The sequence below is a fragment of the Dermacentor andersoni genome, chromosome 8, assembly GCF_023375885.2.
Source record: "Dermacentor andersoni chromosome 8, qqDerAnde1_hic_scaffold, whole genome shotgun sequence".
Lineage (NCBI taxonomy): Eukaryota > Metazoa > Arthropoda > Arachnida > Ixodida > Ixodidae > Dermacentor > Dermacentor andersoni.
Genome location: NC_092821.1, coordinates 17,200,383 through 17,227,225, shown reverse-complemented (window position 1 = coordinate 17,227,225; position 26,843 = coordinate 17,200,383). Strand labels below are relative to the sequence as shown.

General features: G+C 47.1%; 1 protein-coding gene across 1 annotated transcript in view; it reads right to left on the bottom strand.

Moving 5' to 3' along the window:
• LOC126526737 (uncharacterized) overlaps window positions 1-26,843 on the bottom strand; it is an 85,007-nt gene that overhangs the window by 46,056 nt on the left and 12,108 nt on the right. The window contains exons 3-4 of the mRNA XM_050174601.2: window positions 26,404-26,532; window positions 3,887-4,014 (exon numbers count right to left, since the gene is read on the bottom strand). Coding sequence (XP_050030558.1) covers window positions 3,887-4,014; window positions 26,404-26,532 — 257 coding nt within the window. The remainder of the gene's footprint in view (window positions 1-3,886; window positions 4,015-26,403; window positions 26,533-26,843) is intronic.

The following is a 26,843-nucleotide window of genomic DNA, read 5'->3' as shown; positions in this document are numbered from 1 at the left end:
AATAGTCCTGCATTTTCTTCTGCTTGGGCAATTTCGCTGCGTGTGAGGCACGCACTTTTCCACTTTGTTTAAGGAGTCGGAGCAGCCGAGGCCGCAACATTCCGCATTCGCGTAGAAGCACCGGACTAGTGCGAGCGCACCAATCACTTCGGAGGACGTGGGCCAAAGACGGTCGTTGCTTTCCTCGTTGTGCCCATTTTCACTTGTGCTCGGCACGATGTCGGCAATGTAGTCTTCGTTTCCGGGCTCACCCGTGGTCGCGACACCATCATTTGCGCTCACAAACTCGTCCACCGTTGATTCGTCAACAGCTTCCGGAAATTCTGACAGCTCGCTCCAAACTTCGGCAACAACGGCAACGGCTTCGTCGCATTAATCAGAATTTACAGTCATCACCGAGCACGCGGAAGTCAGTACGGCTGAAGCTATTTTGGATGAACCACTCGTACACGGCCGTGTGTACGCGTCGGGCACCACGGGCACTACGGGCACCGGGTCGTGAGTTAGGCCGCTTTAGCCCTAATTTCCCCCTTCAAGATCGTGCCGAGAGTGCACCTCGGAATCTTGTACGTTGCGGGGACATTGGACTTGTCACCGCGTTCGACCCGATTTATGATTTCGAGCTTCACGACGAAAGGCGAATTCTGCCGCTTCATCACGGCAACACTGCGGGAGAAGGCGCACACAATGAATCAGATAAGCAGAGCGACAACTCGCACTTTCGCCATCTTGCACGACAAGGGCACAAGAGCCTCTGATTGGCTGTCTGAGCAAGCGCTGCGGCGGGCGGGCCAGGATCATTTTTTGTAGGGGGGTGTCGGCGGCTCCGAGGTAGCGCGGTCACGTAGGGAGAGCGGTTGGATGGAGCCGCGCCGCCGGGTTTTCCCGGCACCGCGAGGGAAAGCCAACTTCCGGGGGCACTTTCCGCCGCTTGACGTTCGATATATCAGGAGTCGCTACTAGTTTTGTTCGATGTAAGCGTAATTTTTGCTATATATACTCATTGTAACTATACCGTTCCCAGAAATTGTTCGATATATGGAATAATTCGATATAAACGGGTTCGATATAGTCGGGTTCGACTGTACTAGATCGCGTTGATGGCACTGCTGCCGGTGGTCAGAAAGCATCACCGTAGTGACACTAGCCAGGCAGACTATATTCCTGGAGGCTACTAATGCAATAGCACTTGTATATATTCAAATATTTCGTGGTGTTCTGTTATAAAAGTAAGCTCATTTCGTTTTTTCAAGTTTTCTCAGAATCTCATTTTTTTGTGCTTGTTAAACTTGCCGAAGCACTATCTCTGTTTTCAGGGCACACAGGACCATAATTTTAACAGCGGCATGTAGCTACATGTGTGTACTACACAATGCTAGGAGCAGATTCCAAAATTTCGCTTTTGTAAATTTTAAAATCTGGCTACTAATTGGTCCACATGATTGCCATGTCTGGAGATCGAACTTCATATTGCTATAAAAGTCGCAATACCTGCGCTATAAAGAAAGTACCGTATTTACTCGCATAATGATCGCACTTTTCTGTCAGAAAAAATTGACGCGAATTCAGGGGTGCGATCATTACGCGGGTTAAATACCCCGTGAAAAAAAAAAAAAATTTTTTCGTCCCCCGTTTGCTGCGGGATGCGGGTGCGGGACACCAAAACAAAAATGGCGGCCGGCTGAGCAAGCCGAACGCGCCGAACGCGATTTCTTTTTTCTTCTCGTGAGTACATTACATGCATTGAAACAGTTTTTTCCCATATCAGTAATGAATAATATCGTTAATATCGGCAAGTTTGCGGCACTAACGCAGCCATGTCCACTTTGAGGGGGCAGAAACAGATGGGCGCGTTTAGCTGCCAGTGACATAGAAACACATGGCGGGCATGCTGCGGAAACTGCGGCATCTGTCTTCACTACTATCCTAATACCGCACGTTTGTGCTAAGGGTGGGTGAATATATTAGCTGTGTTACAAGCGTTGGCGTATGAATAAGGTACACTTTTAACATATCAGTGTAAACGTGGCTACTATCGTTGCCGCTTGCGATTTGTTGCTTGCCCACGAGTGCAGATGAGAAGAATCAAAAGGCGCCTTTTTTGTTGTTGTTGACCACAACCATTATAAAGCCTACACATAATAAAGGAAAGTTTGGTTGTACCTCTTTTTGTCATGGAAGTGCGGAAAGTGATGAAAGTAATGAAATGAGGCATCTACTTAAGAGTGTTTGGTGCGTGCAGACCGCTTGGTTCGTCTTGAATAGTCGTTCGCGTAGCATTCAACAGATGGTAAGCGCGATCATTATTAGCTAGACTTGGCACACGGCATATCGCTGCGGCAAGTTCGGGGTGCGATCATTACGCGGGAAATAAAAAAAAATCGAATTTTGACGACAACATTCAGGGGTGCGATCATTACGCGAGTGCGATCATTATGCGAGTAAATACGGTAGTCCTACAGTTGTGTTGCTTACACTTTGCAGTATCCAGCCATATGTCTTATAAGCATTCTGGCTGATACTCTTCTTACAATTGTTCAGATAAACAATAGGTGATTAATTTTAATTATATATCTGGAACCACTCAGTCAATTTGAGAAGTAATGATATTTTTGAAATTAGCATGAAAAACTCTGAGTGACAATTTTTATTAAATTTGGTCAAAAAATAAAAATGCTCCTAACCCCTTTTCCCCCCTACAGTGGTGTCTGCCAAGGCATCTATGAGTGAGCCCTGTGAGCACGCGCTGTCGCAAGTCTTTGTGGATGCAAACTGCCAGTCCTCATGAGGCGCAGAGCACTGCACTGAGGCGGAGTCAGTGCGGCAAATGCAATGTGTCTTTGACGTTGTCGAACTAACTAAACTGCCGCGCGCATACACCGCTACGCTCAAATGGCACTCTCGGCATGATCGAAGTGCGCAGCAATCAGGAACACCCATCGCACCACCACAATCTTTGTGGATGTTGCGGGAAAGCTCACCGCCAGTAAACAGAGCGCACATGTTCCGGGGTGACTGAGTTTGATATACACATTTTATGTTCGACCCCGCTCGAAAAAAAAAAAAAAAATTTAAATGCATGCAATTTTCCAGGTGATATAGAAAGAGTTTGATATACGCAATAATTGGATATATCCGTGTTTGACATATCGAGGTTTGACTGTATTTCTGCTAGAAACGAGTTCAAGGATGTACTGTTATAAATTATGATTATTATGATTAATTCTGGGGCTTTCATTATAACGGCCTTTAAGCAAAATGAACAATTTGCCACAGTCACCTGAAGTTTGTTATATCTGGGTTTCACTGTATATACCAAAGATCTGCAATGCCTTCTGTGTGTTACATGACACATAGGTATATTTTTCATATGTGATGCACAATTTTTTGGTCCCGATGCAAGCAGTGAGAGAAGCCTCGCTAGCCTTTGCAACGCTGTGTGAAACAGAGCATAGAAATCGTGGTTCTAAGAAAAGACCCCACATGCTTCTTAGCCGGTCGCAGAGATTTAATGATGTCGCATCCTGAGCACACTAGGCTAAATAGCCGAAGGCAAAATGTTGAGACAAAGAACGTCCCGATTCCAGAGTGCCGAGCACGCGAAGTAGAGGAAAACAAGCGGAATTTCTGACAAAACAAGAGGAGTTTACTAATGCGTATGAACTTTAAAATTCTTGTTGACATCACAGAGCACACGGCATTGAGGACAGTTATATATTATATATATTTCCCAGAAGACAAAGGTTAGAAACAAAAACCCTACATACAACTCATGAAATACTGGCTTCCAGCCCGTAAGTCACAATGGGACACCTAATTTAACAATCTATGTGCACAGGTGCCTGTCATTTTGAGTCGCCCTCAGCAAAGCAGAAGCAGCACTCACCGTTCACGCCGCGAGAGCTGTGGTGCCTCTTCCTCGATCTCATTCAGCTGGGCCACCTTCTTGGGCTTCTTCTCCACACGATTTGGGTTCTGTACCTCAATCAGGTGCTCCACGCCCTTGGCCTTGGCCTGCATAACACAGACAAAAGACAACAGTGAACCAATCACCCTTTATTTTACTGTGCAAAGAAGTAAGGGCCTAGGGCACCACTGAGCTTGAGTATAGACTATGTAGCATGATGCTCAAACTGAAGGCCTTAAACTGCTTTTAGGGGCAGGCCAAAGGAGATAGTAGAAAGCATTTGGCACACATTCAAGGAACCGAGGACAAGGTTAAACCTTTGAAGGTTTTTACCGTACATGTACAGCGGTGGTTTTCTGTCCCGCAAGGTCGTTGCCGTACGGGTACGGTTTCAACCCTCCGTTTGAAATTTTGCGCCATAATGATACTCACTGGGAGGTGCTGCCATCTCTTAGGATTTACAAGAAGCGTTTGAAATTTGTGCTACCTTCTTGGGGAGATAAACCGAACTGATTTCTAGCTTCAGTGCGTCGTGCAGACTGCGACAACACCCCTTTTGCAGTTTCGGTTTCACCGCGTGATCGCAATGGAGGCGCGCGAAACGTCATTTTTCTCTTTGTTGGCACTCTCTTGCAGGGCAGTGGAAGTTGATTTCTATCTTGATTGGCGCTGCTCTTAGCTTGTTTATCACCGCCGCTCGCGAGGTATTCTCGCTCTCAGCGGCAACGTACTCTCGCGGTTTCAGTTACGTGACACGATCGCAACGGAGATGTGCGAAACGTGATTTTTCTCTTTGTTGGCACGCTCTCGCAGGGGCGGCGGAAGTTGATTTCTATCTTGATTGGTGCTGCTCTTAGCTTGCTTGTCACCACCACTCACGAGGTATTCTCACTCTATGCGGCAACACGCTTACGCGAGAGGGTGCCTCAGACCTCTGCGCAAGTTGGCAGCCGCACGCAGGGAAGATAGCATGTGTGCACCAACACAAGTCGTCGCTCCAAGAGGAGAACCGACACGCATTTTAGGTGTGCAGACTGCGATAAGGTGCTGTGCGTAGACCCGTGTTTCAAGGAGTACCACACTTTGAAATACTATTGAACATTTTGCAGTTCTGAGTGATTCCAACACCAAAATACTGTTCGTAATTTTTTTTTTACCATTTATTCCTGACTTTATACATGCTGTACATTCAAGACCCACAATAAAGTAATTTGACCACCTGGGAAAGTTTTTTTAAAAATAATTCGACCCTCAAAAGGTTAACGAAATTCCTATGTAGTGGGGTAGTTGGCATAGTCAAAATTAATTGCTAAAAATGGATAACCAGGGTCAACTGCGGCGATTCAGAGCAATGTGTAGCAGGCGTTTGCATTTAAACAAAACAAGCAATAACAGTAATACCGAGTCGATAGCTTTGTGCCACAAATTACTTTTAAAAATACCACGACATGTAATCTACGTACATTTCGTTTCTTCGCCTTATTCATGTTTATACTTTCCATACAGAAAAAGCAACAGTATGAAACACAAGGCATGCACTACCATATGACCCTACGTCCAGTCCAGTATTCGTCCACTTTTTTGGTCACAGCAAACACGTTTGCGTAAGCGACTTGCTTTAGTACTGTCCAGCGATTGCAAGGAAAACGCCTCTGACAAAGCACTTCATATAAATTGAACCCCTGCACACTCAATTTGGTTCCTTTCAGTTCAATGGGCTGAGCATTTCCACACCCAACCACTTTGCTGAAGGCACTATAGCGTTTCACATGATGCTTGAAGGGCTGTGTTACATTAGTGATCGCAAAAGAAACATTTTGCTTTATTTGTAAAGCTTGCATGATGTACTTGATAAGTTTTCATCTGGTTGGTAAACTTTTTTTTATCAAACATTGTGACATCAATGATTATGCAGTAAGTAGAAATCCGATTTCTCTGTAATTACGAGTACTGTCTAAAGGGTGTACTATTATTCGAAATTTCTAGTACAAGTTATTCAATTCGTATTCGATTCGAGAATTCATAATTGAAATTTGTCGAATATTTGTTTCATTGAATACAAAAGAACAGTTTTTGTTATATACAGGGAAACTGTTTCAAATGGAGCCTTCAGAATGATCCTGGTGAAGGAAAACCATGGTAATAGTGCAGATGAACATATGGAAGAGGTAACTTAATGCACAATAGTTACCAGCCATTCAGTAAGCATGTCTCGCCTTAGGCAGCCTACGAACTTGCTGCCTCTAAGATAGAGCAATTTATTATTTGGCCAATCTGACCACGTTTGGATTCTTTCAATTTGTTGTGTGGTGCTGTGTGGTAGTACACTTAGCTCCTCAACGATCGCTACACAGTAGTCCATGCATTGGGGGTGTGCTGCTTTTCCTTTTTTTTATTACTGTCATTGTTGCGATGCACTAGACATGATCGTACTGTGCTTTTTCTCACATTTACAAGCTTCTCTGCTGACGTGACAATAAGCATAGAGTAAATACTGCAATTTGTGACTAAAGGAGGGTATGCATCACAAACTAGTGAAGAAAACTTGAATTCTAGTAAATTTTGTGGGAGAACATGGGTGCAACTTTTGGACGCCATGCCAACGAGGCACTAGGAATAATATTTTGCAGCTTTGGAGTAAAAATTAGGGCTGTGCAAAAACTGAACAGTTCATTTCGAATCTAATATCAGAGAATGTTTTGCAAGATTACTGCATATAAATTTTGGGCAACATGGTGCTCCACACGCTCAGGAGTATCCTTGCAAAGGAGGTCCAGAAAATGCGAGTCCTTGGACTGTGGCTGCAAAGCAACAAACGAGTAGACCACACCATTAAAACCCTTAGGACTACGGTGAAACAGATATCCCGTATGATCCGTAGAGTAACTTATCACCGAAAAGGTTTCAAGAAAACAGAGACGATCCGGCTCGTTCAGGCTTTTGTGCTAAGTCGTCTCACATATAGCCTCCCTTTCCAGGACCCCACGAAAACAGAACTAAAGGCCCTAATGCGTTGATTAGAACGTCGTACAAAGCGGCTCTCGGCCTACCACAGGGAACCTCTACTGAACGCCTGCTGGCCCTCGGGATTCACAATAACTACGAGGAGCTACGGGCAGCGACGCTCATATCTCAACGGGAGTGGCTTAGCTTAACCTCCTCTGGCAGAAAATTACTTTGCCACGTGGGTTACCCTACTCGTCCACAGTATGCGGGAGAAGAACTTGAATCTCTGCCCAGAGTCCTTCGTGAAAGGATCATAGTAGCCCCAATCCCTAAGAAGACGAGTCCTAAATACCACCGGGGACGTAGAAGTGCTCGAGCTCGAAAGTTAATGCAGCAATTCGGTGGAAACCCGGATACAGTCTACACAGATGTCGCTCAATGTGGTGCTTACAAATACGCCCTCGCAGTTGTAGGAGCGGCCGCAAATCAAGGGCTTGTGACTTTCGCCACGGCTAGAGTTGCATCTGCGAATACTGCAGAAGCTTCAGCCATCGCGCTAGCTATTAAAACTAAGGATGCTCTGGGACAATCGTCAATAACTCTTACAGATTCCCAAGTCGCACGTAGACTATTCTTCACCGGGAGGCTACCACACAGCACCACTCGCCTATTAGGATCCAACCTAACGCAGAAACACATGATCATCTGGTGCCCGGGTCCAACAGGACTCGAGGGCAATGAGAGAGCGGACGGCGCAGCTCGTGCTTTTGTCAACCGAGCGGCCGACCACTCTGACGAAAACCCCTTTTTACCACGAGACATCCTTGAGCACCAGCGGCGCGAGCAAAGAAAGTACAGTCCACCACATCCTGACCTATCCAGGCAGGACTCTTATGACTGGCGCCGAATACAGACGCACACATTTCCAAACCTTTATTTGAAAAATGCCATTCACCCAACGCTGTACAGCGTTCGCTGTCCTTGGTGCGGAGGCCGGCCAACTCTCGCCCACATTACGTGGGACTGCCAGAACAGGCCACCCAAAATTAATACACTAAAGATAGCCGGCAAACTTTCTGGAAGGAAGCAGTGGGAGACTTGGCTTGCCAGAGAGGATCGGGAGATGCAACTAGCGCTCCTCGACCAAGCACGGCGGACCGCTCAAGACAGTGGGGCCCTGGACTAGGGGCTCCACCCACTCGGTTTCTGCATTTTTTTGTTTCTTTTAAATAAACGTTTTGATATATATATTGCAAGGTATCAGCAACTTAGGTACATAGAAATCAGGATACCGCATTTACTAGATTCTAACACGCCCTCGATTTTAATGCGCACTTGTTTGCAGTGACTTAAAAAAAGAAAGGTCCTTTACAGTACCGCGCAACTCATTTTTTCATACAGAAATACAATTTTCTCTCATTTGGAAAGACGATGATTTACTCCAAATGCACTAAAGTTGCGATAAATAAATAAAAGTAGCAGATCGCCCGAAAGAGCAAAGCATAGATTTCGACAGCAAAATGGTAGACAAATATATGGAAAGTAAGGTTAGTAGTTTTATCGGCCGTATGAACTTTTAAACATTCGCTTACTGACTAAATTAACAAGCATGGTGCCACGTGCGCACAAGCAAACATGAACACATCTCACTCAATGACCGCAGAAACTTTTTGTTAGAACGCTGGAGTGAGGAAGTGCAGCAGCAGGAGCAAGTGAGTTGACCTTTGTGTGACCTCTCGCTTATGATGCGTAGACTTCTCTCCATTGCAGATAGCTTTCAAGATAGGGGCCGTGCAGTAATTGGAGTAGAACACCTCTCCTGTTTGTGCTAGTTTTATGCTAGCACACAAGTTTTGGGAACTCTAAACGCCCGTGATGCAATCCGATTTCCGTCAGTCTCCACACATGTGATCACTTTCCTTTTAATTGCAGCACAGTTGGCACTCCCACGCAGATAGAGCAAACGTAGAAAACCGACGGTAGACTAACCTAAGCGACTGCCTATGGCAGCTAGGCTCGAAGTGCGTACGAGATGGTCATATTGAAATGCCGATGGCGATATGGCAATGCGATTAAGGGTCGCACTTGATTCTAATGTGCACGAAATTTTTAGACCCATCTTATAGGACATTAAGTGCGGGTTAGATTCAAGTGAATACGGTATAAAGTACAGGCTACTCTTATCAAAGGGAACACCAAATTAGTATGCCAGCACTTATTGCAGCTCGCTTCTAGTACAATAAAACCTCATTGAACCGTACCCGCTTAAACAGTAGTTTCGATTTAAAAGTAATAAAGTCAAATCCCTGATTCAGTGGCCATTGAACATAATGTGTTTTGTATGCGCATAAACCGTACCAGGTTATTGCGTACGTATCGGTTAACACGAAGTGCTTCCACTTTTTGTCACACAAACACGGCGGTGCGTCCTCTCCATCCGGTGGCCCAGCAGAACCACAAGCCTCAAAGATCAGGACAACGGCCTCCAAACACCCTGTGGGTTTGCGCCTGAAGCCACATCAACATCATTTCGGCGTCATGCCAGAGAGCGTTGTGGCATCGTGGAAGCGAGGACTTGTGTCATGCCGAAGCTCGGATAAAAAAGATGCCGGGTGCTCAGCATAGAAGAAAAATTAGACATTGTTCGTGCTATTGAACGGGACACGAAGAAGTTGGTGCTGGCACGCGACATAGATCTACTGTTGACTACGGTGTGTGGTATTTGGAATGCAAAGAAGTTGCTTGGCGGCGCTGCTGCGACCGCGAAGAAATGTTGGCTACGAGGTCCAACTTTTCCCCATCGCTGCCTCTGTTGTTGCCGAACTAGGCAACACTTCAGATGACATAAGGATGACAATAAGGATGACACGGAAAGCAACAATTCTTATACAAGTGCAACTGGCATGTGGAAATGTGAGATCCGGCAGAGCGGTTGAGGCATTGACGTTCGGCAGAAAGACGACTTCAGCGGCGAGCTGCTGGGAGTCCTGTGCCGGCTGCGACGATGGAATCGCTTTCGGAAGTTTCTTGCATCTTGCACCTTTCCGCTAGTAACAATGCACGAACGAAACTTTGTCAGACCTAGAGGCATATCCAGTGTCGTACTTGTGAGACCAAGACAAAATGGTGGCGGTTGTCATCATTTAATCACTCGTGGTCACGTGCTCAAACTGGTCAATAGTAGCACGCACAGTGCATCATTTTTGCTGTCTTTTTTTTTTTCATGAACACAGCACTGTCAATGTTGCCAACTAACAAATAAAAAAAAATCCACTAATACGAGCTTTCGAATGATACCAAAAAGGTGCTGACAGAGCGTGTTATCAAGTTATGCGCGACGAAAATCTGGCGTGATTTGACCCCAATTTAAAGGGCAACGCTTGCGCACTCACATCTTTAGGTCATGATAACAGAAGAAATATGTGGTACAGTCGAATCTGGATAATTTGTACTCGAAGGGGCTCAAAAATTTGTTTGAATTAAAAGAAAGACTTGTTTTTGAAGTATTACTGCCCACGCCGGCTATCGCTCACTTCCCAATAATGGCAGAAAACGAAACTTCAAGGAGCGGGCTATGCTGGCGCCGGGGCGGAGGCCGTCGAAGATGAGGGAGTTACCAAGGAGTCGAGAGGGAGTGCAAAGGTAGTGTAGTTGGAAGGAAGGGTGGGAGGGAAGCGAATTTGCTTTTTCACCAGCTTGCTGGATTGCGCAAATTACCTCTGCCACATACTGCCGCCGAAGCAGCAGAATTGCCGAGGCCAGATATGGCCTTCCGCGACTGCTTCCCTCTGCATGCTTGTGCGTTTTTTGCTTCGTCTGCAGACAGATTGGCGCTGTGTTTACCTTCTTCATCCTGTGTTTTAACGTGAGTCATGTCTTATCAATCAAGGTAATGAAGTCATTGCCGCTGGTCATAATCATGTTGGTGCGCTGCCTTTTCTTGCAACGTCGGGCGCGTTTGAAAAGCCAAGGAAAAAAAATTAAATTATGGGGTTTTACGTGCCAAAACCACTTTCTTATTATGAGGCACGCCGTAGTGGGGGACTCCGGAAATTTCGACCACCTGGGGTTCTTTAACGTGCACCTAAATCTAAGTACACGGGTGTTTTCGCATTTCGCCCCCATCGAAATGCGGCCGCCGTGGCCGGGATTCGATCCCGCGACCTCGTGCTCAGCAGCCTAACACCATAGCCACTTGAGCAACCACGGCGGGTATTGAAAAGCCAAGGAGAATGAGATACTGGGTGTTGCCTTCGCGTCCTTGTATTCAGAGTATGTCCTGTACACAATTGGATATGGTGCACCGTCTCCAACAACTTTTCCATCGGGACATCTCGGTTTAGACACATCATTGAAAACAAAAAAGAGATAGAGCGAGAACAAAACCAACCAAGCCAACCAAAACAAGCACGAGAGAGCTGACGTGAGCAGACAGTGCGAAACAATCGGTCCGGCTGAACTAGATGCGAGTATGAATAAAGCGGTTGGGCGGAGCCACACGATACCAGTTTCCCACACGTACGTTAATGTAGGGGCCACTCTTATTGGGCTCCTCTGCTTGCGGCCCACTTGCTGCCACGGCGAGAAAATCGACCCAGGACCGATCCCTCCTGCGGCGGGCGTTTTGCCACTACAGTCAAACCCGGCTATATCGAACTCGCAAAAAAACGCCTATCAGTTCGATATAGAGCATAATTCGATATAAGCCTGCTAAATAATTGGATGTCATAAAAGCACATACCATTTATAAAATCACTTTATTAACGAAACTAGCTTAGTTTGGCATAAATTAGTCCTGCATTTTCTTCTGCTTGGGCAATTTCGCTGCCTGCGACGCACGCACTTCCCCACGTTGTCTAAGGAGTCGGAGCAGCTGAGGCCGCAACCTTCCGCATTCGCGCAGAAGCGCCGGACTAATGCGAGTGCACCAATCACTTCGGAGGATATGGGCAAAGGACCGTAATTGCTTTCCTCAATGTGCCTACTGTCATTTGTGCTCGGTACGATGTCGGCGATGTAGTCTTCGTTTCTGGGCTCTAGCGTGGTCGCGACACCATCATCTGCACTCACAAACTCGTCCACCGTTGATTCGAATGTCCCGGAAATTTTGTCAGCTAGCTCCAAACTTCGGCAACACCGGCAACGGCTTCGTCGCATTCATCAGAATTTACAGTCCTCACCGAGCACGCGGAAACCGGCACGTATGAAGAACCCCTCGTACACGGCCGTGCGTATGCGTCGGGCGCCATGGGCACCGGGTTGCGAGTCTGGCCACTTTAGCCCTAATCGTGCCGAGAGTGCTCCTCGGAATCTTGCACGCTGCGGGGACATCCAACTTCTCATCGCGTTCGACGCGATTTATGATTTCGAGCTTCACGACGAAAGGTGAATTCTGCCGCTTCATCACGGCAACACTGCGGGAGTAGGCCCACAAGGCACAAACGCGATAAACCAGAGAAGCAGCCAGACAACTCGCACTTTCGCCATCTTGCACGAAGAGAGCACAAGAGCTTCTGATTGGCTGTCTGAGCAAGCGCTGTAGGCGGGCCAACATCATCTATTGCTGGGGAGTGTCGCTGATAGTGATCTAAAGAAAGGAAGGACGCTTGATTCTGCAACCCGTGTGGGAGCAGGGCGAAGCGTCGTCAGGGGAGAGGGGTGGCAAGTGAAAGATGATAGAAAAAGAGGGAGGATCGTGGCCTTTAGGTGGCCTAATAGACTCCACTATGCGCGACACGGGGAGTGTCGACGGCTCGCCCGAACAACCCGAGATAGCGCGGTCACGGTAGGGAGAGAGCGATTGGATGGAGCCGCGCCGCCGGTTTCCCCGCTACCGCGAGGGAAAGCCAACCTATGGGGGCACTTTTCCGCCGCTTGACGTTCGATATATCGGGAGTCACTGCAATATTTGTTCGATGTAAGCGTAATTTTTGCTATATATACTCATTGTAACTATACCGTGACCAGAAATTGTTCGATATATAGAATAATTCCATGTAAACGGGTTCGATATAGTCGGGTTCGACTGTAGTGGGGCTGGGGCATTACAGTGCGATGCAGAAATGGCGACCTTGCCATTTGAGAGAGGGTAAAATTTTCGCCACAATTTATTTTGGTGCATGGTATTGAGGGGTTTTTCCTAAGAATTTCCTCTATGACGAGGTCAGAGCAATGCTGGTAGGAGGCACCGCCGCATCATTTGGCACGCTGCTGAGAGCATTATCGGAGCATCATATGTTCGAATTAACAGTCGCAAATGCTTGTGCATTTGAATTACCAGGCGTTTTCGCTTACTGGAATACACATAACTTTGACAGGACTACGGCATGAGTTCGAACAAACCGGAAGTTTGAACTAAGCGTGTTCCAATTAACAAGATTTGACTGTATTTTATAACCAAATTTCAGAGATAGGTGCAGAAACGCATCAGAAACGGAGAAATTAAAGAATTTAGAATTTGAACTTCGGGCAGATTTTCGGTATCAAAGAGCCAGGCCCTCCCTTAACTGGAGAGGAGGAAAATGCTGGACATATACACCTGTACACTGTGCCACCAAGTTGCACATATAGTTGACTATAGAGTGCTGCTCTTCGCTTCGAATTAGGGGCCCACAGCGGCCCCGAAATGTTAGAAACTTTCAGTTTTTTCCCTTGTACTTATTAGATAAATTCCCTTCTTTTTTTTTTTATGACAATATGTGTCCACTGTTTCTTCTACTGTAGCACCAAGCCAACATGACAGATTTACTCGCGTGTGCCAGACAATGCTGAGCTCAACTACTGAGCCCGCCCCTTCAAAGTTCATGAGGTGTGCAAAGTTCCCGTTATCAATTGGGAAAAGATGAACTGCTTTCATGCCATTGTTAGGATGTCATTCTGGGTCAAATACCAGTAGTGAAACATTGTTAATATGTAATATGTCACATGAATGATCATGTTTTGGTAACTACATGTGCGGTAAGATGCTATCTGCTGGTCATCTGCTAGTCATCTGCTAGCCACCTGGTTAGCTCAGATGGTAGAGCTGCAGCCCCGGAAAGGTGGCGGTACCGGGTTCGAGTCCCGAACCAGGACGAATTTTTCTTCAACTGCGAGGCTTTTCTTTCGACAAACCCGTATGGGTTTCCTTTTTAGCAATCGCCACAAACGGGTGGATGTCCGATTTTCCCTTAATTAATTACTTCTCTTCACCTTGCAGATTTCCGCAAAACTATTACGTGAAACTCTTGCCTCTGCTTCGAGTTGTTGACAAATTCGACTTCACCCTGCCATCTGCTAGCCGCCTGGTTAGCTCAGATGGTAAAGCGGCTGCCCCAGAAAGGCGGTGACCTTCATTAAGACTCCCGTTACGAAGTTTAATGAAACTGCACCGTCTTGTTCAGTTTTATATGCCGATTCCAAATATGCAATTGTTTTTAAAATATTCCAATTAGTTCTAAATTTGACTAAAATTAATTAGCATTGATTCTGGGAACAATGGAGCAAAAACTACTAATCAAAATCTTGCTTTAGGCACATAGCTAGATACTAGGGACCATAAGCTTCACAATGGCAGGAATAGTTTTTTTGGTATAACAATTATTAACAATTATACAGCACATCAAAGCTTTCTGTTTAAAATGGGTTCAAAGTGGCTATGTAATGTACGGACAATAAAAAAATATTAAGAGTGAGATACCAAAATCTGGTCCTACCTTTGTGTGCATTATTCATGTAGCTCAGTACTGCACCAAAAATTACAATTCTAGGTGCCCCGATTACTGCAAAATTGCTCCCAGAAACATGCAAATGTTCAAAAATTCATGTTTTGAGAAAACGAAAAGAAATAACGGACATATAACAAAAAGTATTGATGTATCCACATATCTAAATGGTCAGTAGCCACCAGGGATGTAATCTGTCTGCCTACAGCTACCCAAATGGCGTTGTTTGAAGGCTTGTCGCAGATTGTCTGCAGATGCATGCTTACGGGCTGATGCTGCTGCTCGCCGGTTATCTTGTTTGCCATTCTCCTGCTGTTCGGTAGGCCCGGGTTCAAATTAAGCTCCTGGAGTATGGCAGATGAAGTTCTCTCATTTCCTGAATTAAATTTCATTACTGCCTCAGCCATAGCAGCTTCAACAGCCAAAAGTGAGGCATGCTGTTCCTTAGGTCATGGAATGCAAGCATTCATTATTGTTTTGGGTCCTGCTGTGCTGGCACCTTTGAAGCAATTTTTCTTCTCAGAGGCGCTCATACACTGGTAGAAGGGCTTGACAAACATGGACAGGCAAATTATATTGATGCTTTGGGATGGGCTCATTTTTTGTTTGCGCAGCCTTGTGACGGCACCAAGAGACTGGACCAGACGGGCGAAGACTCTGGTTTTAAACCTTGTCGTTTGACGTGACATGTTGGTATGTTGCCATCACAGCCTTCTGCATAGCCTTCACATCCCCTTTGTTCGATTTTAATGCCCATCCATAGTAGGTACCGATTTTGGTGATCAGGTCACCCGTCAATTTTCCTTGGCCTCCAAGTGTTTCAGAAGCAGAGCACTTGTGTTTGGCAACGAGAATGCGCAAAGCAGTCTCCATCCTTTTTAGGATGTGATTCACGCAATCTTCCTTCTCGATTGGCACAAAGCCATACACCTTGGTTTGCCTAAGAGCAAGAAATGTGTGACTATCACCATCTGAAAGACTGTGGTGTACCTAAGTTTGTGCAGCTAAAGTGACCCGTGGAACAGTATACGCGCCACTTTAACTTCCATCTCCCCTGCTTTTTTTTCTGCATTTTTTTGGCCCATATGGCTTGTCTTCCAATCTAGGTAGTCGGGGTCACCAGGTTTCGAGCCGCGCACACACCCAGCACAGAAGTTGCTCGAGACAATGTAGTCGTGCACAAATCCGGAGAACAGTTCGATGACCGTGCCAATTCTAATGTGTGACGAATGGCCGCGCATCATCCACGAGCCATCGTAGGTTACCGCTATATTCCCAGAGTTCGCAAGTTTCAAGTCAATGAGGCAAAGTTTCAATACAATGACTTCAGTGATAGCGCACACGCGCTCATCAGCTTTTGGGCAGCAGACAAGGCCGGCGCATGGTTCTGCTTGAGATAGCCTTGCCATGTTTGGTTACGAAGGCCACGGTGCTAGTTATTCATTGCAGCAAAAATGTTGTTCATCGATGTTTGTTAATTTCCAGTGCTAATCATCACACGAGTGGCAAGAATGTTCCCTACAAAGGGGTTGACCGTTTTAATGTTATTCACGCGCAGCAAGCTCTACTCAGAAACAACATCACCGCAGTTTTCACAAATGGCGAGAAGCTTGACGGCAAGGCCATATTCTCGCTCCTCTGAGTCAAAAGTCATGGAGCCAGCACAGAGACTGCACTTTAGACACGAGACCAAAGTACGTATCGCTTCCACACTGATAACACAAAAGCATCACTCCATCTCCGCCGGCCAGTCGGCACTGTCGTTGATGCTCGTACACATGTCCAATTCCCGCTTCGTTGCCGAAGTTGCCGCCAGTTGTTGGAGGTTTTCCCCTGCTTGCTTCTGCCGTTGGAGCAACTCTGCTGGCTGCACTATCTTTGTGTCGTGCCGAACGCTGCTCCCGCGATCACTATCGGCCAGCGGCGACGTTAGGCCTAGCTCACTCTCACCAGGTCCGTTGCAACCCGCGTTGCAGCCGTCGCTTGAAACTTCCGGCGGGTAGTCGTCGCCGTGTTTTTCAGCAGGGTCAGAGCACTTTTCGAAGCTGTAGCACGCTCGCTTTCTTTTCTTGCCAAACTTGTTTTGAGTGGCAAACTTCTAACATAACTACATGCTATGCTAGCAGCTTTCAAAATGGTGTCGGGGTTCCTTTTTCAAGCGCACCCGTAGCAGACGATGCCAGCCGCCTAAGCCAATCGTACGACTTTATTTAGCCCTTTGAGGGTCAGTGACATAAATATATGGCGCTCCAAACGAAGTCCAAAATGGTCGATGGCACATATTTATGGCGCTATCTGCACATTTAAAAAGAGCGCCAATTTCCTAACTTTTTCTTTTTTGTCATGTGCTGCCACTATATGGGAATACAGGCTTTTTTTTCCGCGTGCCTCCCTCTCTCGGTTTTCGTTGCATGGTTTGTTTTAGCGCTAGTTCGCTCCTGCGCATCTACATATATAATATCGCTCGTGCATTGGCGCGCGCACGGACGAGTGGCGGTTGGGGTTTTGTTCCACGGGTGGTTTCGGCATCTTGCTCTTGCAAAACTTGTTTTTTGCTCGTTTAGTGCTTACAGGGGTGCGCATAGGAAGGATGCTGCCGTGCATGCATTTCCGTTGCTCTTTTTTTTTTGAGACTCGCGAAAACTAATTGCCTCTGGTTGGTGATTACATGAAGATTAGCGGAAGTTCGTCACACGCTTTGCTTTTTTGACGGGCACACAACCACACAGTTTTCTTGAGTGCGCGCACCTACGCAGTTCGATTACACTATGGATGTAGAGTGAAACCTCGTTAAACTGTAGTTGGCCAGAGCTCAGAAAAAGTACGTACTAAACGGTAGTACTGCTTAACCGAAATACCACAAGATCGCCCACTTACCTGTCAAAAACGGAACTTAGAGAGAGTGCGATGAAAGGGGAAAAAAACATGCAGTATTTACAGTAAACAACTGAATTTTCGGACATGCCTGATATTTCGGACGTCTTCGCGTCACCACCACGAGCCCCACAGAATCAATGTACCGTATAGTGCGGAATATAGGTGGAGGTTTTTTCCAAAACATATTACTAAAAGGTCACCCCTCGACTTATATACCGGCCCTTGGCACAACATGAATAGTCGTCTGGCAACATGTAGGAGCGCAGACCTTTCGGCATCTGCATCGTTATCGCCTCCTTGGTGACCGACGCGGCCCCAACGATGCGGCCCAACATTAACGTGGCCTACGCAGTTGGACCGACGCCATCTTGCCTTTTTGTGCTGCTATCGTCCCTGCCGTTGCTAATTTCCCGACAACCTGTGAAATGAGTACGAGTACTCGACGTCAGTTCACCGCGGCGTTTAAAAAGAAAGTCATCGAATATGCTGAAATGCATGGGAACATGTCTGCCCAGCGGCAATTTGGCATCTCTGAAAAAAGCGTCTGGTACTGGCGAACGCAGAAAGTCAAACTGTCTGCCTGCAACGCGCAGAAGGCGTCCTTTCGCGGGCGCCGCGCGGCGCACCCGGAGCTCGAAGACAAGGTGGCGGATTTCGTCCGCATGCATCGTGCCAGATCTTTGCCAGTGACAGCGGAACCCATCCGCATCAAAGCTGTTGCAATCGCCCGAGAATCCGGACTGCCCAAGGAACAATTCAAGGGTTCCATTTATTGGGTTCATCGCTTTATGCGACGCAAGGGATTTGTACTTTGACCGCGCACATCAATCTGCCAGAAGCTACCAGAGGCATACGAGGACAAGCTGGTCGAATTCCAGCGCTATGTTATCCGTCTCCGGCAGCAGCATGGCTACATGTTAGGACAGATCGGCAACGCTGATGAAACACCGGTGTGGTTCGACATGCTGTCACCCACCACAGTGTGCGAACGCGGCGCAAAAGAAGTCAAGCTTCTTTCTACGGGGAACGAGCATTCGCGCTTCACGGTGATGCTCACGTGTACTGCAGATGGCAGAAAGCTGCCCCCATACATAATCTTCAAGAGGAAGACGCTGCCGAAAGAGGCTTTCCCGTGGGATGCTGTCGTTCGCGTGAATGAAAAGGGCTATATGGACGAGGCCCTCATGCTCAATTGGATTAAGACCGTCTGGAATCGGCGATCCGGCGCACTCCTGCGGTGTCCGAGCATGCTCGTCTTGGATGCTTTTCGCGGGCACTTGACCGCAGGTGTGAAGCAGGCACTCCGCGACGGGAGGACGGAACTCGCTGTCATTCCGGGAGGCATGACGTCAACACTTCAGCCACTGGACGTCGGGCTCAACAGGGCCTTTAAAGACCGTGTCTGTGAACAACATAATCAGTGGATGGCCAGCGACAACCCGACGACCCCAACCAGCCGGCTGCGCAGGCCGCCTCTCGCCACTGTGGCCACATGGGTGTCGCAGGCTTGGCGCTCGCTGCCCCACGGTATGGTGGTGCAGGCATTCAAGAAGTGTTGCATTAGCAACTCCTTGGACGGCACCGAGGATGACATGTTGTGGGACGCAGCCAGCGAAAAGCAGTCGTCTTCGGACGAGAGTTCAGAAAGCTCAAACAAGCTCAAACGAATGAGCAGGTGACGAGTCTGGCAGCACCACTAAATAAAACGAAGTTTTGTGCCTTATAATTTTTATGTTGACTTCTTTGCTTCAATGTAAGGGGGTCGACCTATATTCCGCATTATACGGTATAAGGACATCTGAAGTTTCAGACGCTCGAACCCCCCGCCGTTCAATTTTCCTGACTTTTTGACGCGACGGTAGGTCCTTCGGCTCCTCGCGCAGCGCCCTTGCGAAGGAAATCGACTTGCAGCTGAAGCATATCACCGCTTTGGTCTGGCCACGCTGGCTATGTTCATCGCCACACTTCCGCCTCCGGCGGAGTTTCCGGAGCGGCGCCATTTCGTTTGTTTGCGCAGGCCACGTTTTGGCTAGCGTGGTGTGTGGTTGTGCCGTTGTGTCAAGTGTGCTCTGCGGCGCTAGGCCTAGGAGCTTCGACGCTCGTCAGCGAACTCCACTGTTCGCAACTTGAGGATTTCACTTGCTTTTGATGGCCCCCACTCTGTCTTCGTCGTCCTCGCTGATGGCATCGAAGCGCGGAAAGCAGTACTGTCGGTTAACGATGGAGAGGAAAGCCGCCATTATTAAGCAAGTCGTGAGCGGCCGTATTGCAGGCTGACGTGAGCAAAGATTTCGGCATTTCTAAGCAAACAGTTTCGGATTTCCTCAATAACAAGGGCAAGATTTTGGAAGCGGCCAAAAAACCATCTGGTGCCCAAAAAAAGAATGCAAGCCAAGGTGTTCATTCAAAGCTTGCGGAAGCTCTCGTAGTGTGGCTTAATTCGATGATGTCAAAGCGGTTGCCGGACTCGGGCTGCATCTTGAAAGAAAAAGCAGAAACTGTCGTGGTTCAAATGGTCATTGAGGATTTTAAATTTAGTGATGGATGGTTGAGGAACGTTAAACATCGGAATGACCTCAAGTTCAAGAAGATGTGTAGTGAGAGCGGCACCGTCGACAGCAATAACACCGGCTGCCCGACGATGCACATATACATAATAAACCGGCAGTCGGCTGCATACAGAGTTTTTGAACACCTCTTTTTATAGCCACTTCACTGATGCTTTGGCAGGGTTTCGGAAGCCTGGTACTTCGCCCTTTACCTCTAGATCCGAGAAAAAAAGAAAAAAGATGAGTTTTTTTGCATGTATTCATTTTTTCGGACTGCCTGAATTTTTGGACATTTTTACGTTCCATAGAGGGTCCGAAAAACGGTCATTGACTGTATTCACTTCACGCGACAAAACTTTTATTTTCGTTTAATGCTGCGGCGGCCTAGCAGCGAGCCAGCCTTTCAGCCAGCCCCCTCTTCTCGGCAAACACTCGCGTGGCAAGATTCCTCATTGGCGTTACGTATTCTCCGTGCCCGCATGCGGTAGCGCTGCAAAAGTCACGAGGCGCCTTTTTCATTGAGGGTTGCTGTTCTTGTCGCGATGATTGCATTCATGAGGCTGAGGTAACGCGCAGCTTCTGCCCCTGTCAGGCCTGAATCGCCTGTGCTGTTGCTTTCCATGTTGTCCTCATCATTGTCGCTAGTCGACACTTCGGCAACAATAGAGGCAACGATGGCGAAAAGTCGAAGCTCGTAGCCAACATCTCTGCGCAGTTGCAGCAGCGCCGCCGAGCAACTTCTTCGCATTCCAAATGCCACACACTGTAGTCAACAGCAGATCCGTGTAGCGTGCCAGTGCCGACTTCGTGTCACATTCGATAGCACGAATGATGCCACATTTTTCTTCTATGCTGAGCACCCGGCGTCTATTTTATTCGAGCTTCGGCATGACGCGAGTCCTCCCTTCCACGACACCACAACACTCTCTCACCGAATAAAGAATGCTCTCCGGCACGGTGCCACAATGATGTTGATGTGGCTTCACGTGCAAACGTGCAGGGCGCTTGGAGGTCATTGTTCCAATCTCTGCGGCTTGTAGTTCAGCCGGGCCATCTGATGGAGACAATGCACCACCGTGTTTGTGCAACAAGAAGTGGAAACACTACGTGTTAACCGATACGTTTGCAATAAGCTAGTACGGTTTATCCTGATACAAAACACATGTTAAATGGCCGCTGAGTCGGGGATTTGACTTTACTACTTTTTAGACGAAGCTACTGTTTAAGCGGCTATGGTTTAACGAGGTTTTACTTTACAAATCAGTGTAAGAGCACGAACATTTGAGTCTTGCAAAAAATTCTGGTGTGTGCATTTTCAAAGCCTTGAACTATAACAATGCATCAAATTTTCAATCCTTATAAGTTTATTTCCTTTTATATTGTTGTTATTCATAAATGAAGAGTACATATATACCAACACAAAATATTTTTTCTCACTTTACGGTCAGCCTAGAAAAATTACGGTAAATTTTTTTCAAAATAAGTCCCTAAGAAGAATTGCAATCTCCAATAAAATAAATTGACCCTGGGCGGTCGCATATGGCGAAAAAAAATCAACCCTCAAAGGGTTAGTCACTTGCACTGAATGGGCGAATGGGGTCACGGGCTGGGACTTTTTTTCGGTTCGGTGCGGTATTTCTAAATAGTGAATAGGGGGACGAACGAAAATGTGGTTGGGAATTGAAGAAGAGAAGTAGTTCTTTCCAATGCGACCAAGATGGCCACGACAGCATATGTCATTCAGCAGTGGCATGGTATGAAAAAAGCTGCCTTCTTATGCTTCTTTCTGTCAAAATATAGGTCCTCGTGCTTACATAAAGTGATATTGCGGCTAAAATATTGATGCATGACGCAGGAAACTTGGTCAGAACACGCGACAGTGTTTGTATATCATGAAAATACTACGTCAAGAAACCCATATTTTCAGGATTTGGTCTTAGAGACCAAAAAGCCCCCTTAAAGGACCCCCTTAACACTTAGTGTTTCCACTTTTCGTCGTGCAATCACAGCAGTGCGTCGTCCGCATCGGGCGGCCCGGCAGAACAAGCCTCATAGATCAGAACAACGGCCTCCAAGCGCCCTGTGCGTTTGCGTATGAAGCCACATAAACATCAACATCATTTTGGCGCCATGCCCGAGAGCGTTGTGGTGTCATGCAAGCAAGGACTCGCGATATGCCGAAGCTCGGATAAAAAAAGACACTGGGTTCTCAGCATAGAAGAAAAATTTGACATCATGCATGCTATCGAACGTTACACGAAGAAGTCAGCGCTGGCATGCGACAGGGATCTACCGTTGACTACAGGGTGCAGCATTTGGAATGCGAAGAAGTTGCTCAACAGCGCTGCTGCGACTGCAAAGAGATGTCGGCTATGAGGTTCAACTTCTCGTCATCGTTGCCTCTGTTGCCGATGTGTCGCCTAACAACAGTGATGAGGACGGCACGGAAAACGACAGCACGGGCAATTTAGGCCCGACAGTGGCAGAAGCTGTGCGCTACATTAGCCTCATGAATGCAATCATCGCGACGAGAACAGCACCCCGAAATGAAAGAGGCACCCCGCGACTTCTACAGCACTACAGCGCCCGTGCACGGAGAATATGCAACGCCAATGAGGAATCTGCCATGCGAGTGTTTGCAGAGAAGGGACTGGCTGGAAAGCTGGCTCGCAGCATCAGTAAGTTTGTGGCCACTGTCGTTGCTGCTAGGACGCCGTGGCATCAAATGAAAATAACACTTCTGTCGCGTGAAGTGAATAAATATTGCATGTTTTCCCCCTTTCATCGTACTCTCTCTCAGTTACGTTTTTGACAGGTAAGTGGGCGATCTCACGCTATTTCGGTTAAGCAGTACTACCGGTTACATGGCGTCTACCAAGTTGACATTTCCAAATTCTCAGAGTTTTCCAGGTTTTCCCTGAGTGCCTTTGCAACATTCCCCGAGTGATGCAGAACTATGTTTTATGTCAAGACGGGCTGAAACCATATCGCCTGATGCTGTCACTCTCTAGTAAGCATATGGAAAATTAAAAAAAAAAAAAAAAAAACTACAATGCAGTTTGAATACTAAGGAGCAGTGTTTATGCTATTCAAAAAAATAATAGAAGGGAGGGGCTAGTAAAATGAACAGCAAATGTCTTCGAAAGAAATTGCAAATAGAGTCGGACATTCTCAAATACAGTCAACGACCGATTTTCGGACCCTCTAGGGAACGTAAAAACGTCCGAAAATTCAGGCAGTCCGAAAAAATGAATGCATGCAAAAAAACGCACCCTTTTTATTTTTTTTTCTCAGATCTAGAGGTAAAGGGCGAAGTAACAGGCTTCCGAAACCCTGCCACAGCATCAGTGAAGTGGCTATAAAAAGAGGCGTTCAAAAACTCGGTATGCAGCCGACTGCCGGTTTATTATGTACATGTGCATCGTCGGGCAGCCGGTGTTATTGCTGCAGTGGCTTGAAGAACTTGCCGATTGTTGTTTTGACGGCGTTCCGGTTGCATGCGATCATATTCGCCTCGATCTGAGCAAGGGTCATGTCAGCACTGTACACCGATGAAAGAGTCAACAGTGCTCGCGTCAAATCGGCGCCTGTAGGTGGCGCAGGCATTGGCTCCTCATTTTCAACATCGGAGTCCTCTGAATCCCCCACAACCCGACGGACTATTTCCTCGTCAGTCAGTTCTGCGCGGAAGTCGAGCTCGTTGTCAGCGTCAACAACCTGTTCAAAAGTTATTTCCGTGGGTATGGAAACCCCAGCAGAGCGGAGGTCGTTGATCACGTCGTCCAACGGTACTGCTTTCCGCGCTTCGATGCCATCGGCAAGGACGACGAAGACTGAGTGGGCGCCATCGAAGGCAAGCGAAATCCTCAAATTGCGAACAGTGGAGTTCGCTCACGAGCGTCGAAGCACCTAGGCCTAGCGTCGCAGAGCACACTTGACACAACAGACAACCACACACCACGCTAGCCAAAACGTGGCCTGCACAAACAAACAAACAAAATGGCGCCGATGGCGCCGCTCCGGAAACTCCGCCGGAGGCGGAAGTGCGGCGATGAACATAGCCAGCGTGGCCAGACCAAATCGGTGTGTGACGACTAGATTCGGCTAGTTGTGCTTCAAAGCGGTGATATGCTTCGGCTGCAAGTGGATTTCCCTCTCAAGGGCGCTGCGCGAGGAGCCAAAAATTCCTTCCGTCCGTCAAAAAGTCCGGAAAATTGGACGGCGGGGGGTTCGAGCGTCCGAAACTTCAGATGTCCTTATACATTGATTCTATGGGGCTCGTGGCGGTGCCGCGAAGACGTCCGAAATATCAGGCATGTCCGAAAATTCAGTCGTTGACTGTACAAATAAACAGGAGATGCATACAGAAGCAAATATTTTCAAATATGAGCTATTTCTATCAGCTGATAGCAAGCTCAGTGGTATGAGGCCCGAACTTTGTCACAATTGAGATTCTCTCTCAACAGCTCGTAAGTCAACCTTAACTGTCCTGACATACTCTCAGCCCGTGTACAACGCCTCAGTGTTGTCTTTCACAGCTTTAAAGAGTTTATTTTGGTTTGGATGAGGGACACCTGCATTTCAGCCTCAGCCAACACTGTTTTTAGAGCTCAAAACGGCGGCAGCATGCTTCCTTTCCTGTTCATTCCCCAATGCGTAGGTCCTTTCTGTTCTTGTCTGCCTTCCGCCACTCGTTTGCCCCACGGACTATTTGAAGCATCTTCTTGGTCAGTTGCACAGTCCCCGTCCGATTTTTCGAACTCCCTAGGGGCTGCAACGTCCGAAAAATCGGCCAGTTCGAAAAAATGAATGCATGTCTTTTACTGCCCTTAAGGGCTCAAACCGCCACAGGCACATTCGAAAAAGCTCTGAAGGCCTGTCGGTACACTTATTAGGCATATTGGTGCTCGTACTATCACAGGAGATACCGGGTGCACATGTGTATAATTAGGGAATACATACTGTGTCCTGTGGCAATTGCCCCTTCTCATGCTCGTTATGCTTCACCACGATACTTCTGCGCATTCCTCACTAACATTTCTGTACAGAGGCGAAGCTGACTTTCGGGAACAGGCGTTATGCAACGCACATCGCTTTCCAAGCTTCGAAGCCAATCGCGAGGACCACAAAGGCGGAGTCAATGCCATTGCTGAAAGCGACAAATTCTTTTAATGAAAAACACAGCGCCCAATGGCAAGAAGCTTAATAGCAAACGTCTAAGCAGTTGGGCCTAGTGTTGCCGCAGTGGTGGCTATGGCTTCCAGCGGATCTGCGTGCGAGAGCGCCGGTTCGAGGTGGCGAGGTGCTCAAAAGTGCAGCAGTGGTGGCTTTGATTAATGCCATTTCAGACCTGTGGTCACGGCAAGAGGTCCGGAAAATGGGACGGCGAAGGGATCTTGCATGCGAAATTTCAGACCTTCTGATACAGTGACTCTATGGGGTACTTGCGGGTGCTGCGAAACCGTCCCAATTATCGGGCATCTGGAAAGTCGGTCGTTGACTGTACACTGGCAACTCCTCCAGCTGACCAAAGGCCGTCGAAGACGATTCGTTACGATTGCTGTCTGTTACTCGAGCCAGTATTACCGCAACTTTCGTTCCCTTTCAACAAATTTACAGCTAATTTTCCCTAATAGAAGCACAAATACCCAGAATTTTCCCAGAGTTTTTCCAGACTACTCAAGATCCCTAACAATTCCCAGTTTTCCCAGTTGGTAGACACCCTGCGTTTAGTGCATACTTCTTTTGAGCTCCGGCCAACTACGGTTTAACGAGGTTTCACTGCATATAGGTAATTCGATATATAAAAGAAATTTTATACAAAATGCTCAAGTGGATTTTACGACTAGTATTCGTTATATATAATCATAATCAATTATACGTGGGTTCAATATATCTGGGTTTGACTGTATAATGAAGCAAATTGCAGATTTTACAGGCTTCGTTTTATCTAGGTTTAGCTATATATATGCCATGTTCATTGCCTGTTATAGGCACCTAAAACAACACTTTTTAGTGCCTAAACATCCAGCCTCTATTCGTGACAAAAACAAACAATTTACTTTTGGGGAGAGTTTGACTTAAGAAGTTAATTGCATATTAGCAATGGGCACACAAGATTGAATAATTGCTGAAAATTTCATGTGTCTACCGTCAAAAGCAAAAACATTTTTCCTGGGCCCTTAATGAAGGAATTATGCCCTTGAAGGCAAACACGTGCTGCAGTGAGGATATTTGACCACCGTTTGTTGTCTCAATGCGTAATGCACTTGATAACAAAGCCACAACCACCAGCCCATCTGCAGCTACAGCCACACAGAGGCCTCATCTATGCTCAATGAGTGTTGTCCCGTGTGTGAGCTATCCGCCAGGACAGCAGTCATGGTGAGCAAGATAAGCTGCTCGTCTGCTCGGTGCTCACCTGTTCCTCGGCACCGGCCTTTCCCTCCTCGCCAGCCTCGTCACTCGAGCTCTCTTCCTCCGAGCTGCTGCTGCTGCCGCTGCCCTTGCCTGAGCCACTCTCTTCCTCGTCGCCTTCGCCACGCTGAGCCTGTGAGGACGGAAAGAAAATGGCACTTCGAACCACCACTTTCCAAATGCTGGTACTACGGTAGGTCAAGTGACAAGGTAGTCACTTATGAAGTTTTAGCTCACGGCCAGCTGCAATTTCACCATTCATATAGAGTTGACTCATTAACAATGACTCATTAACTCTACCACGGTTAATACAACCTTTTGCTTAATTTGAATGCACTGGAAATTTCGGGCAAGAAATCGTATATTGCTATGGAAGAAAAACTAGTTTAGTTTGAATGCGAAAGCATGTCACCTAAGTTAACTCTTCATCACAAGGTGCATCTA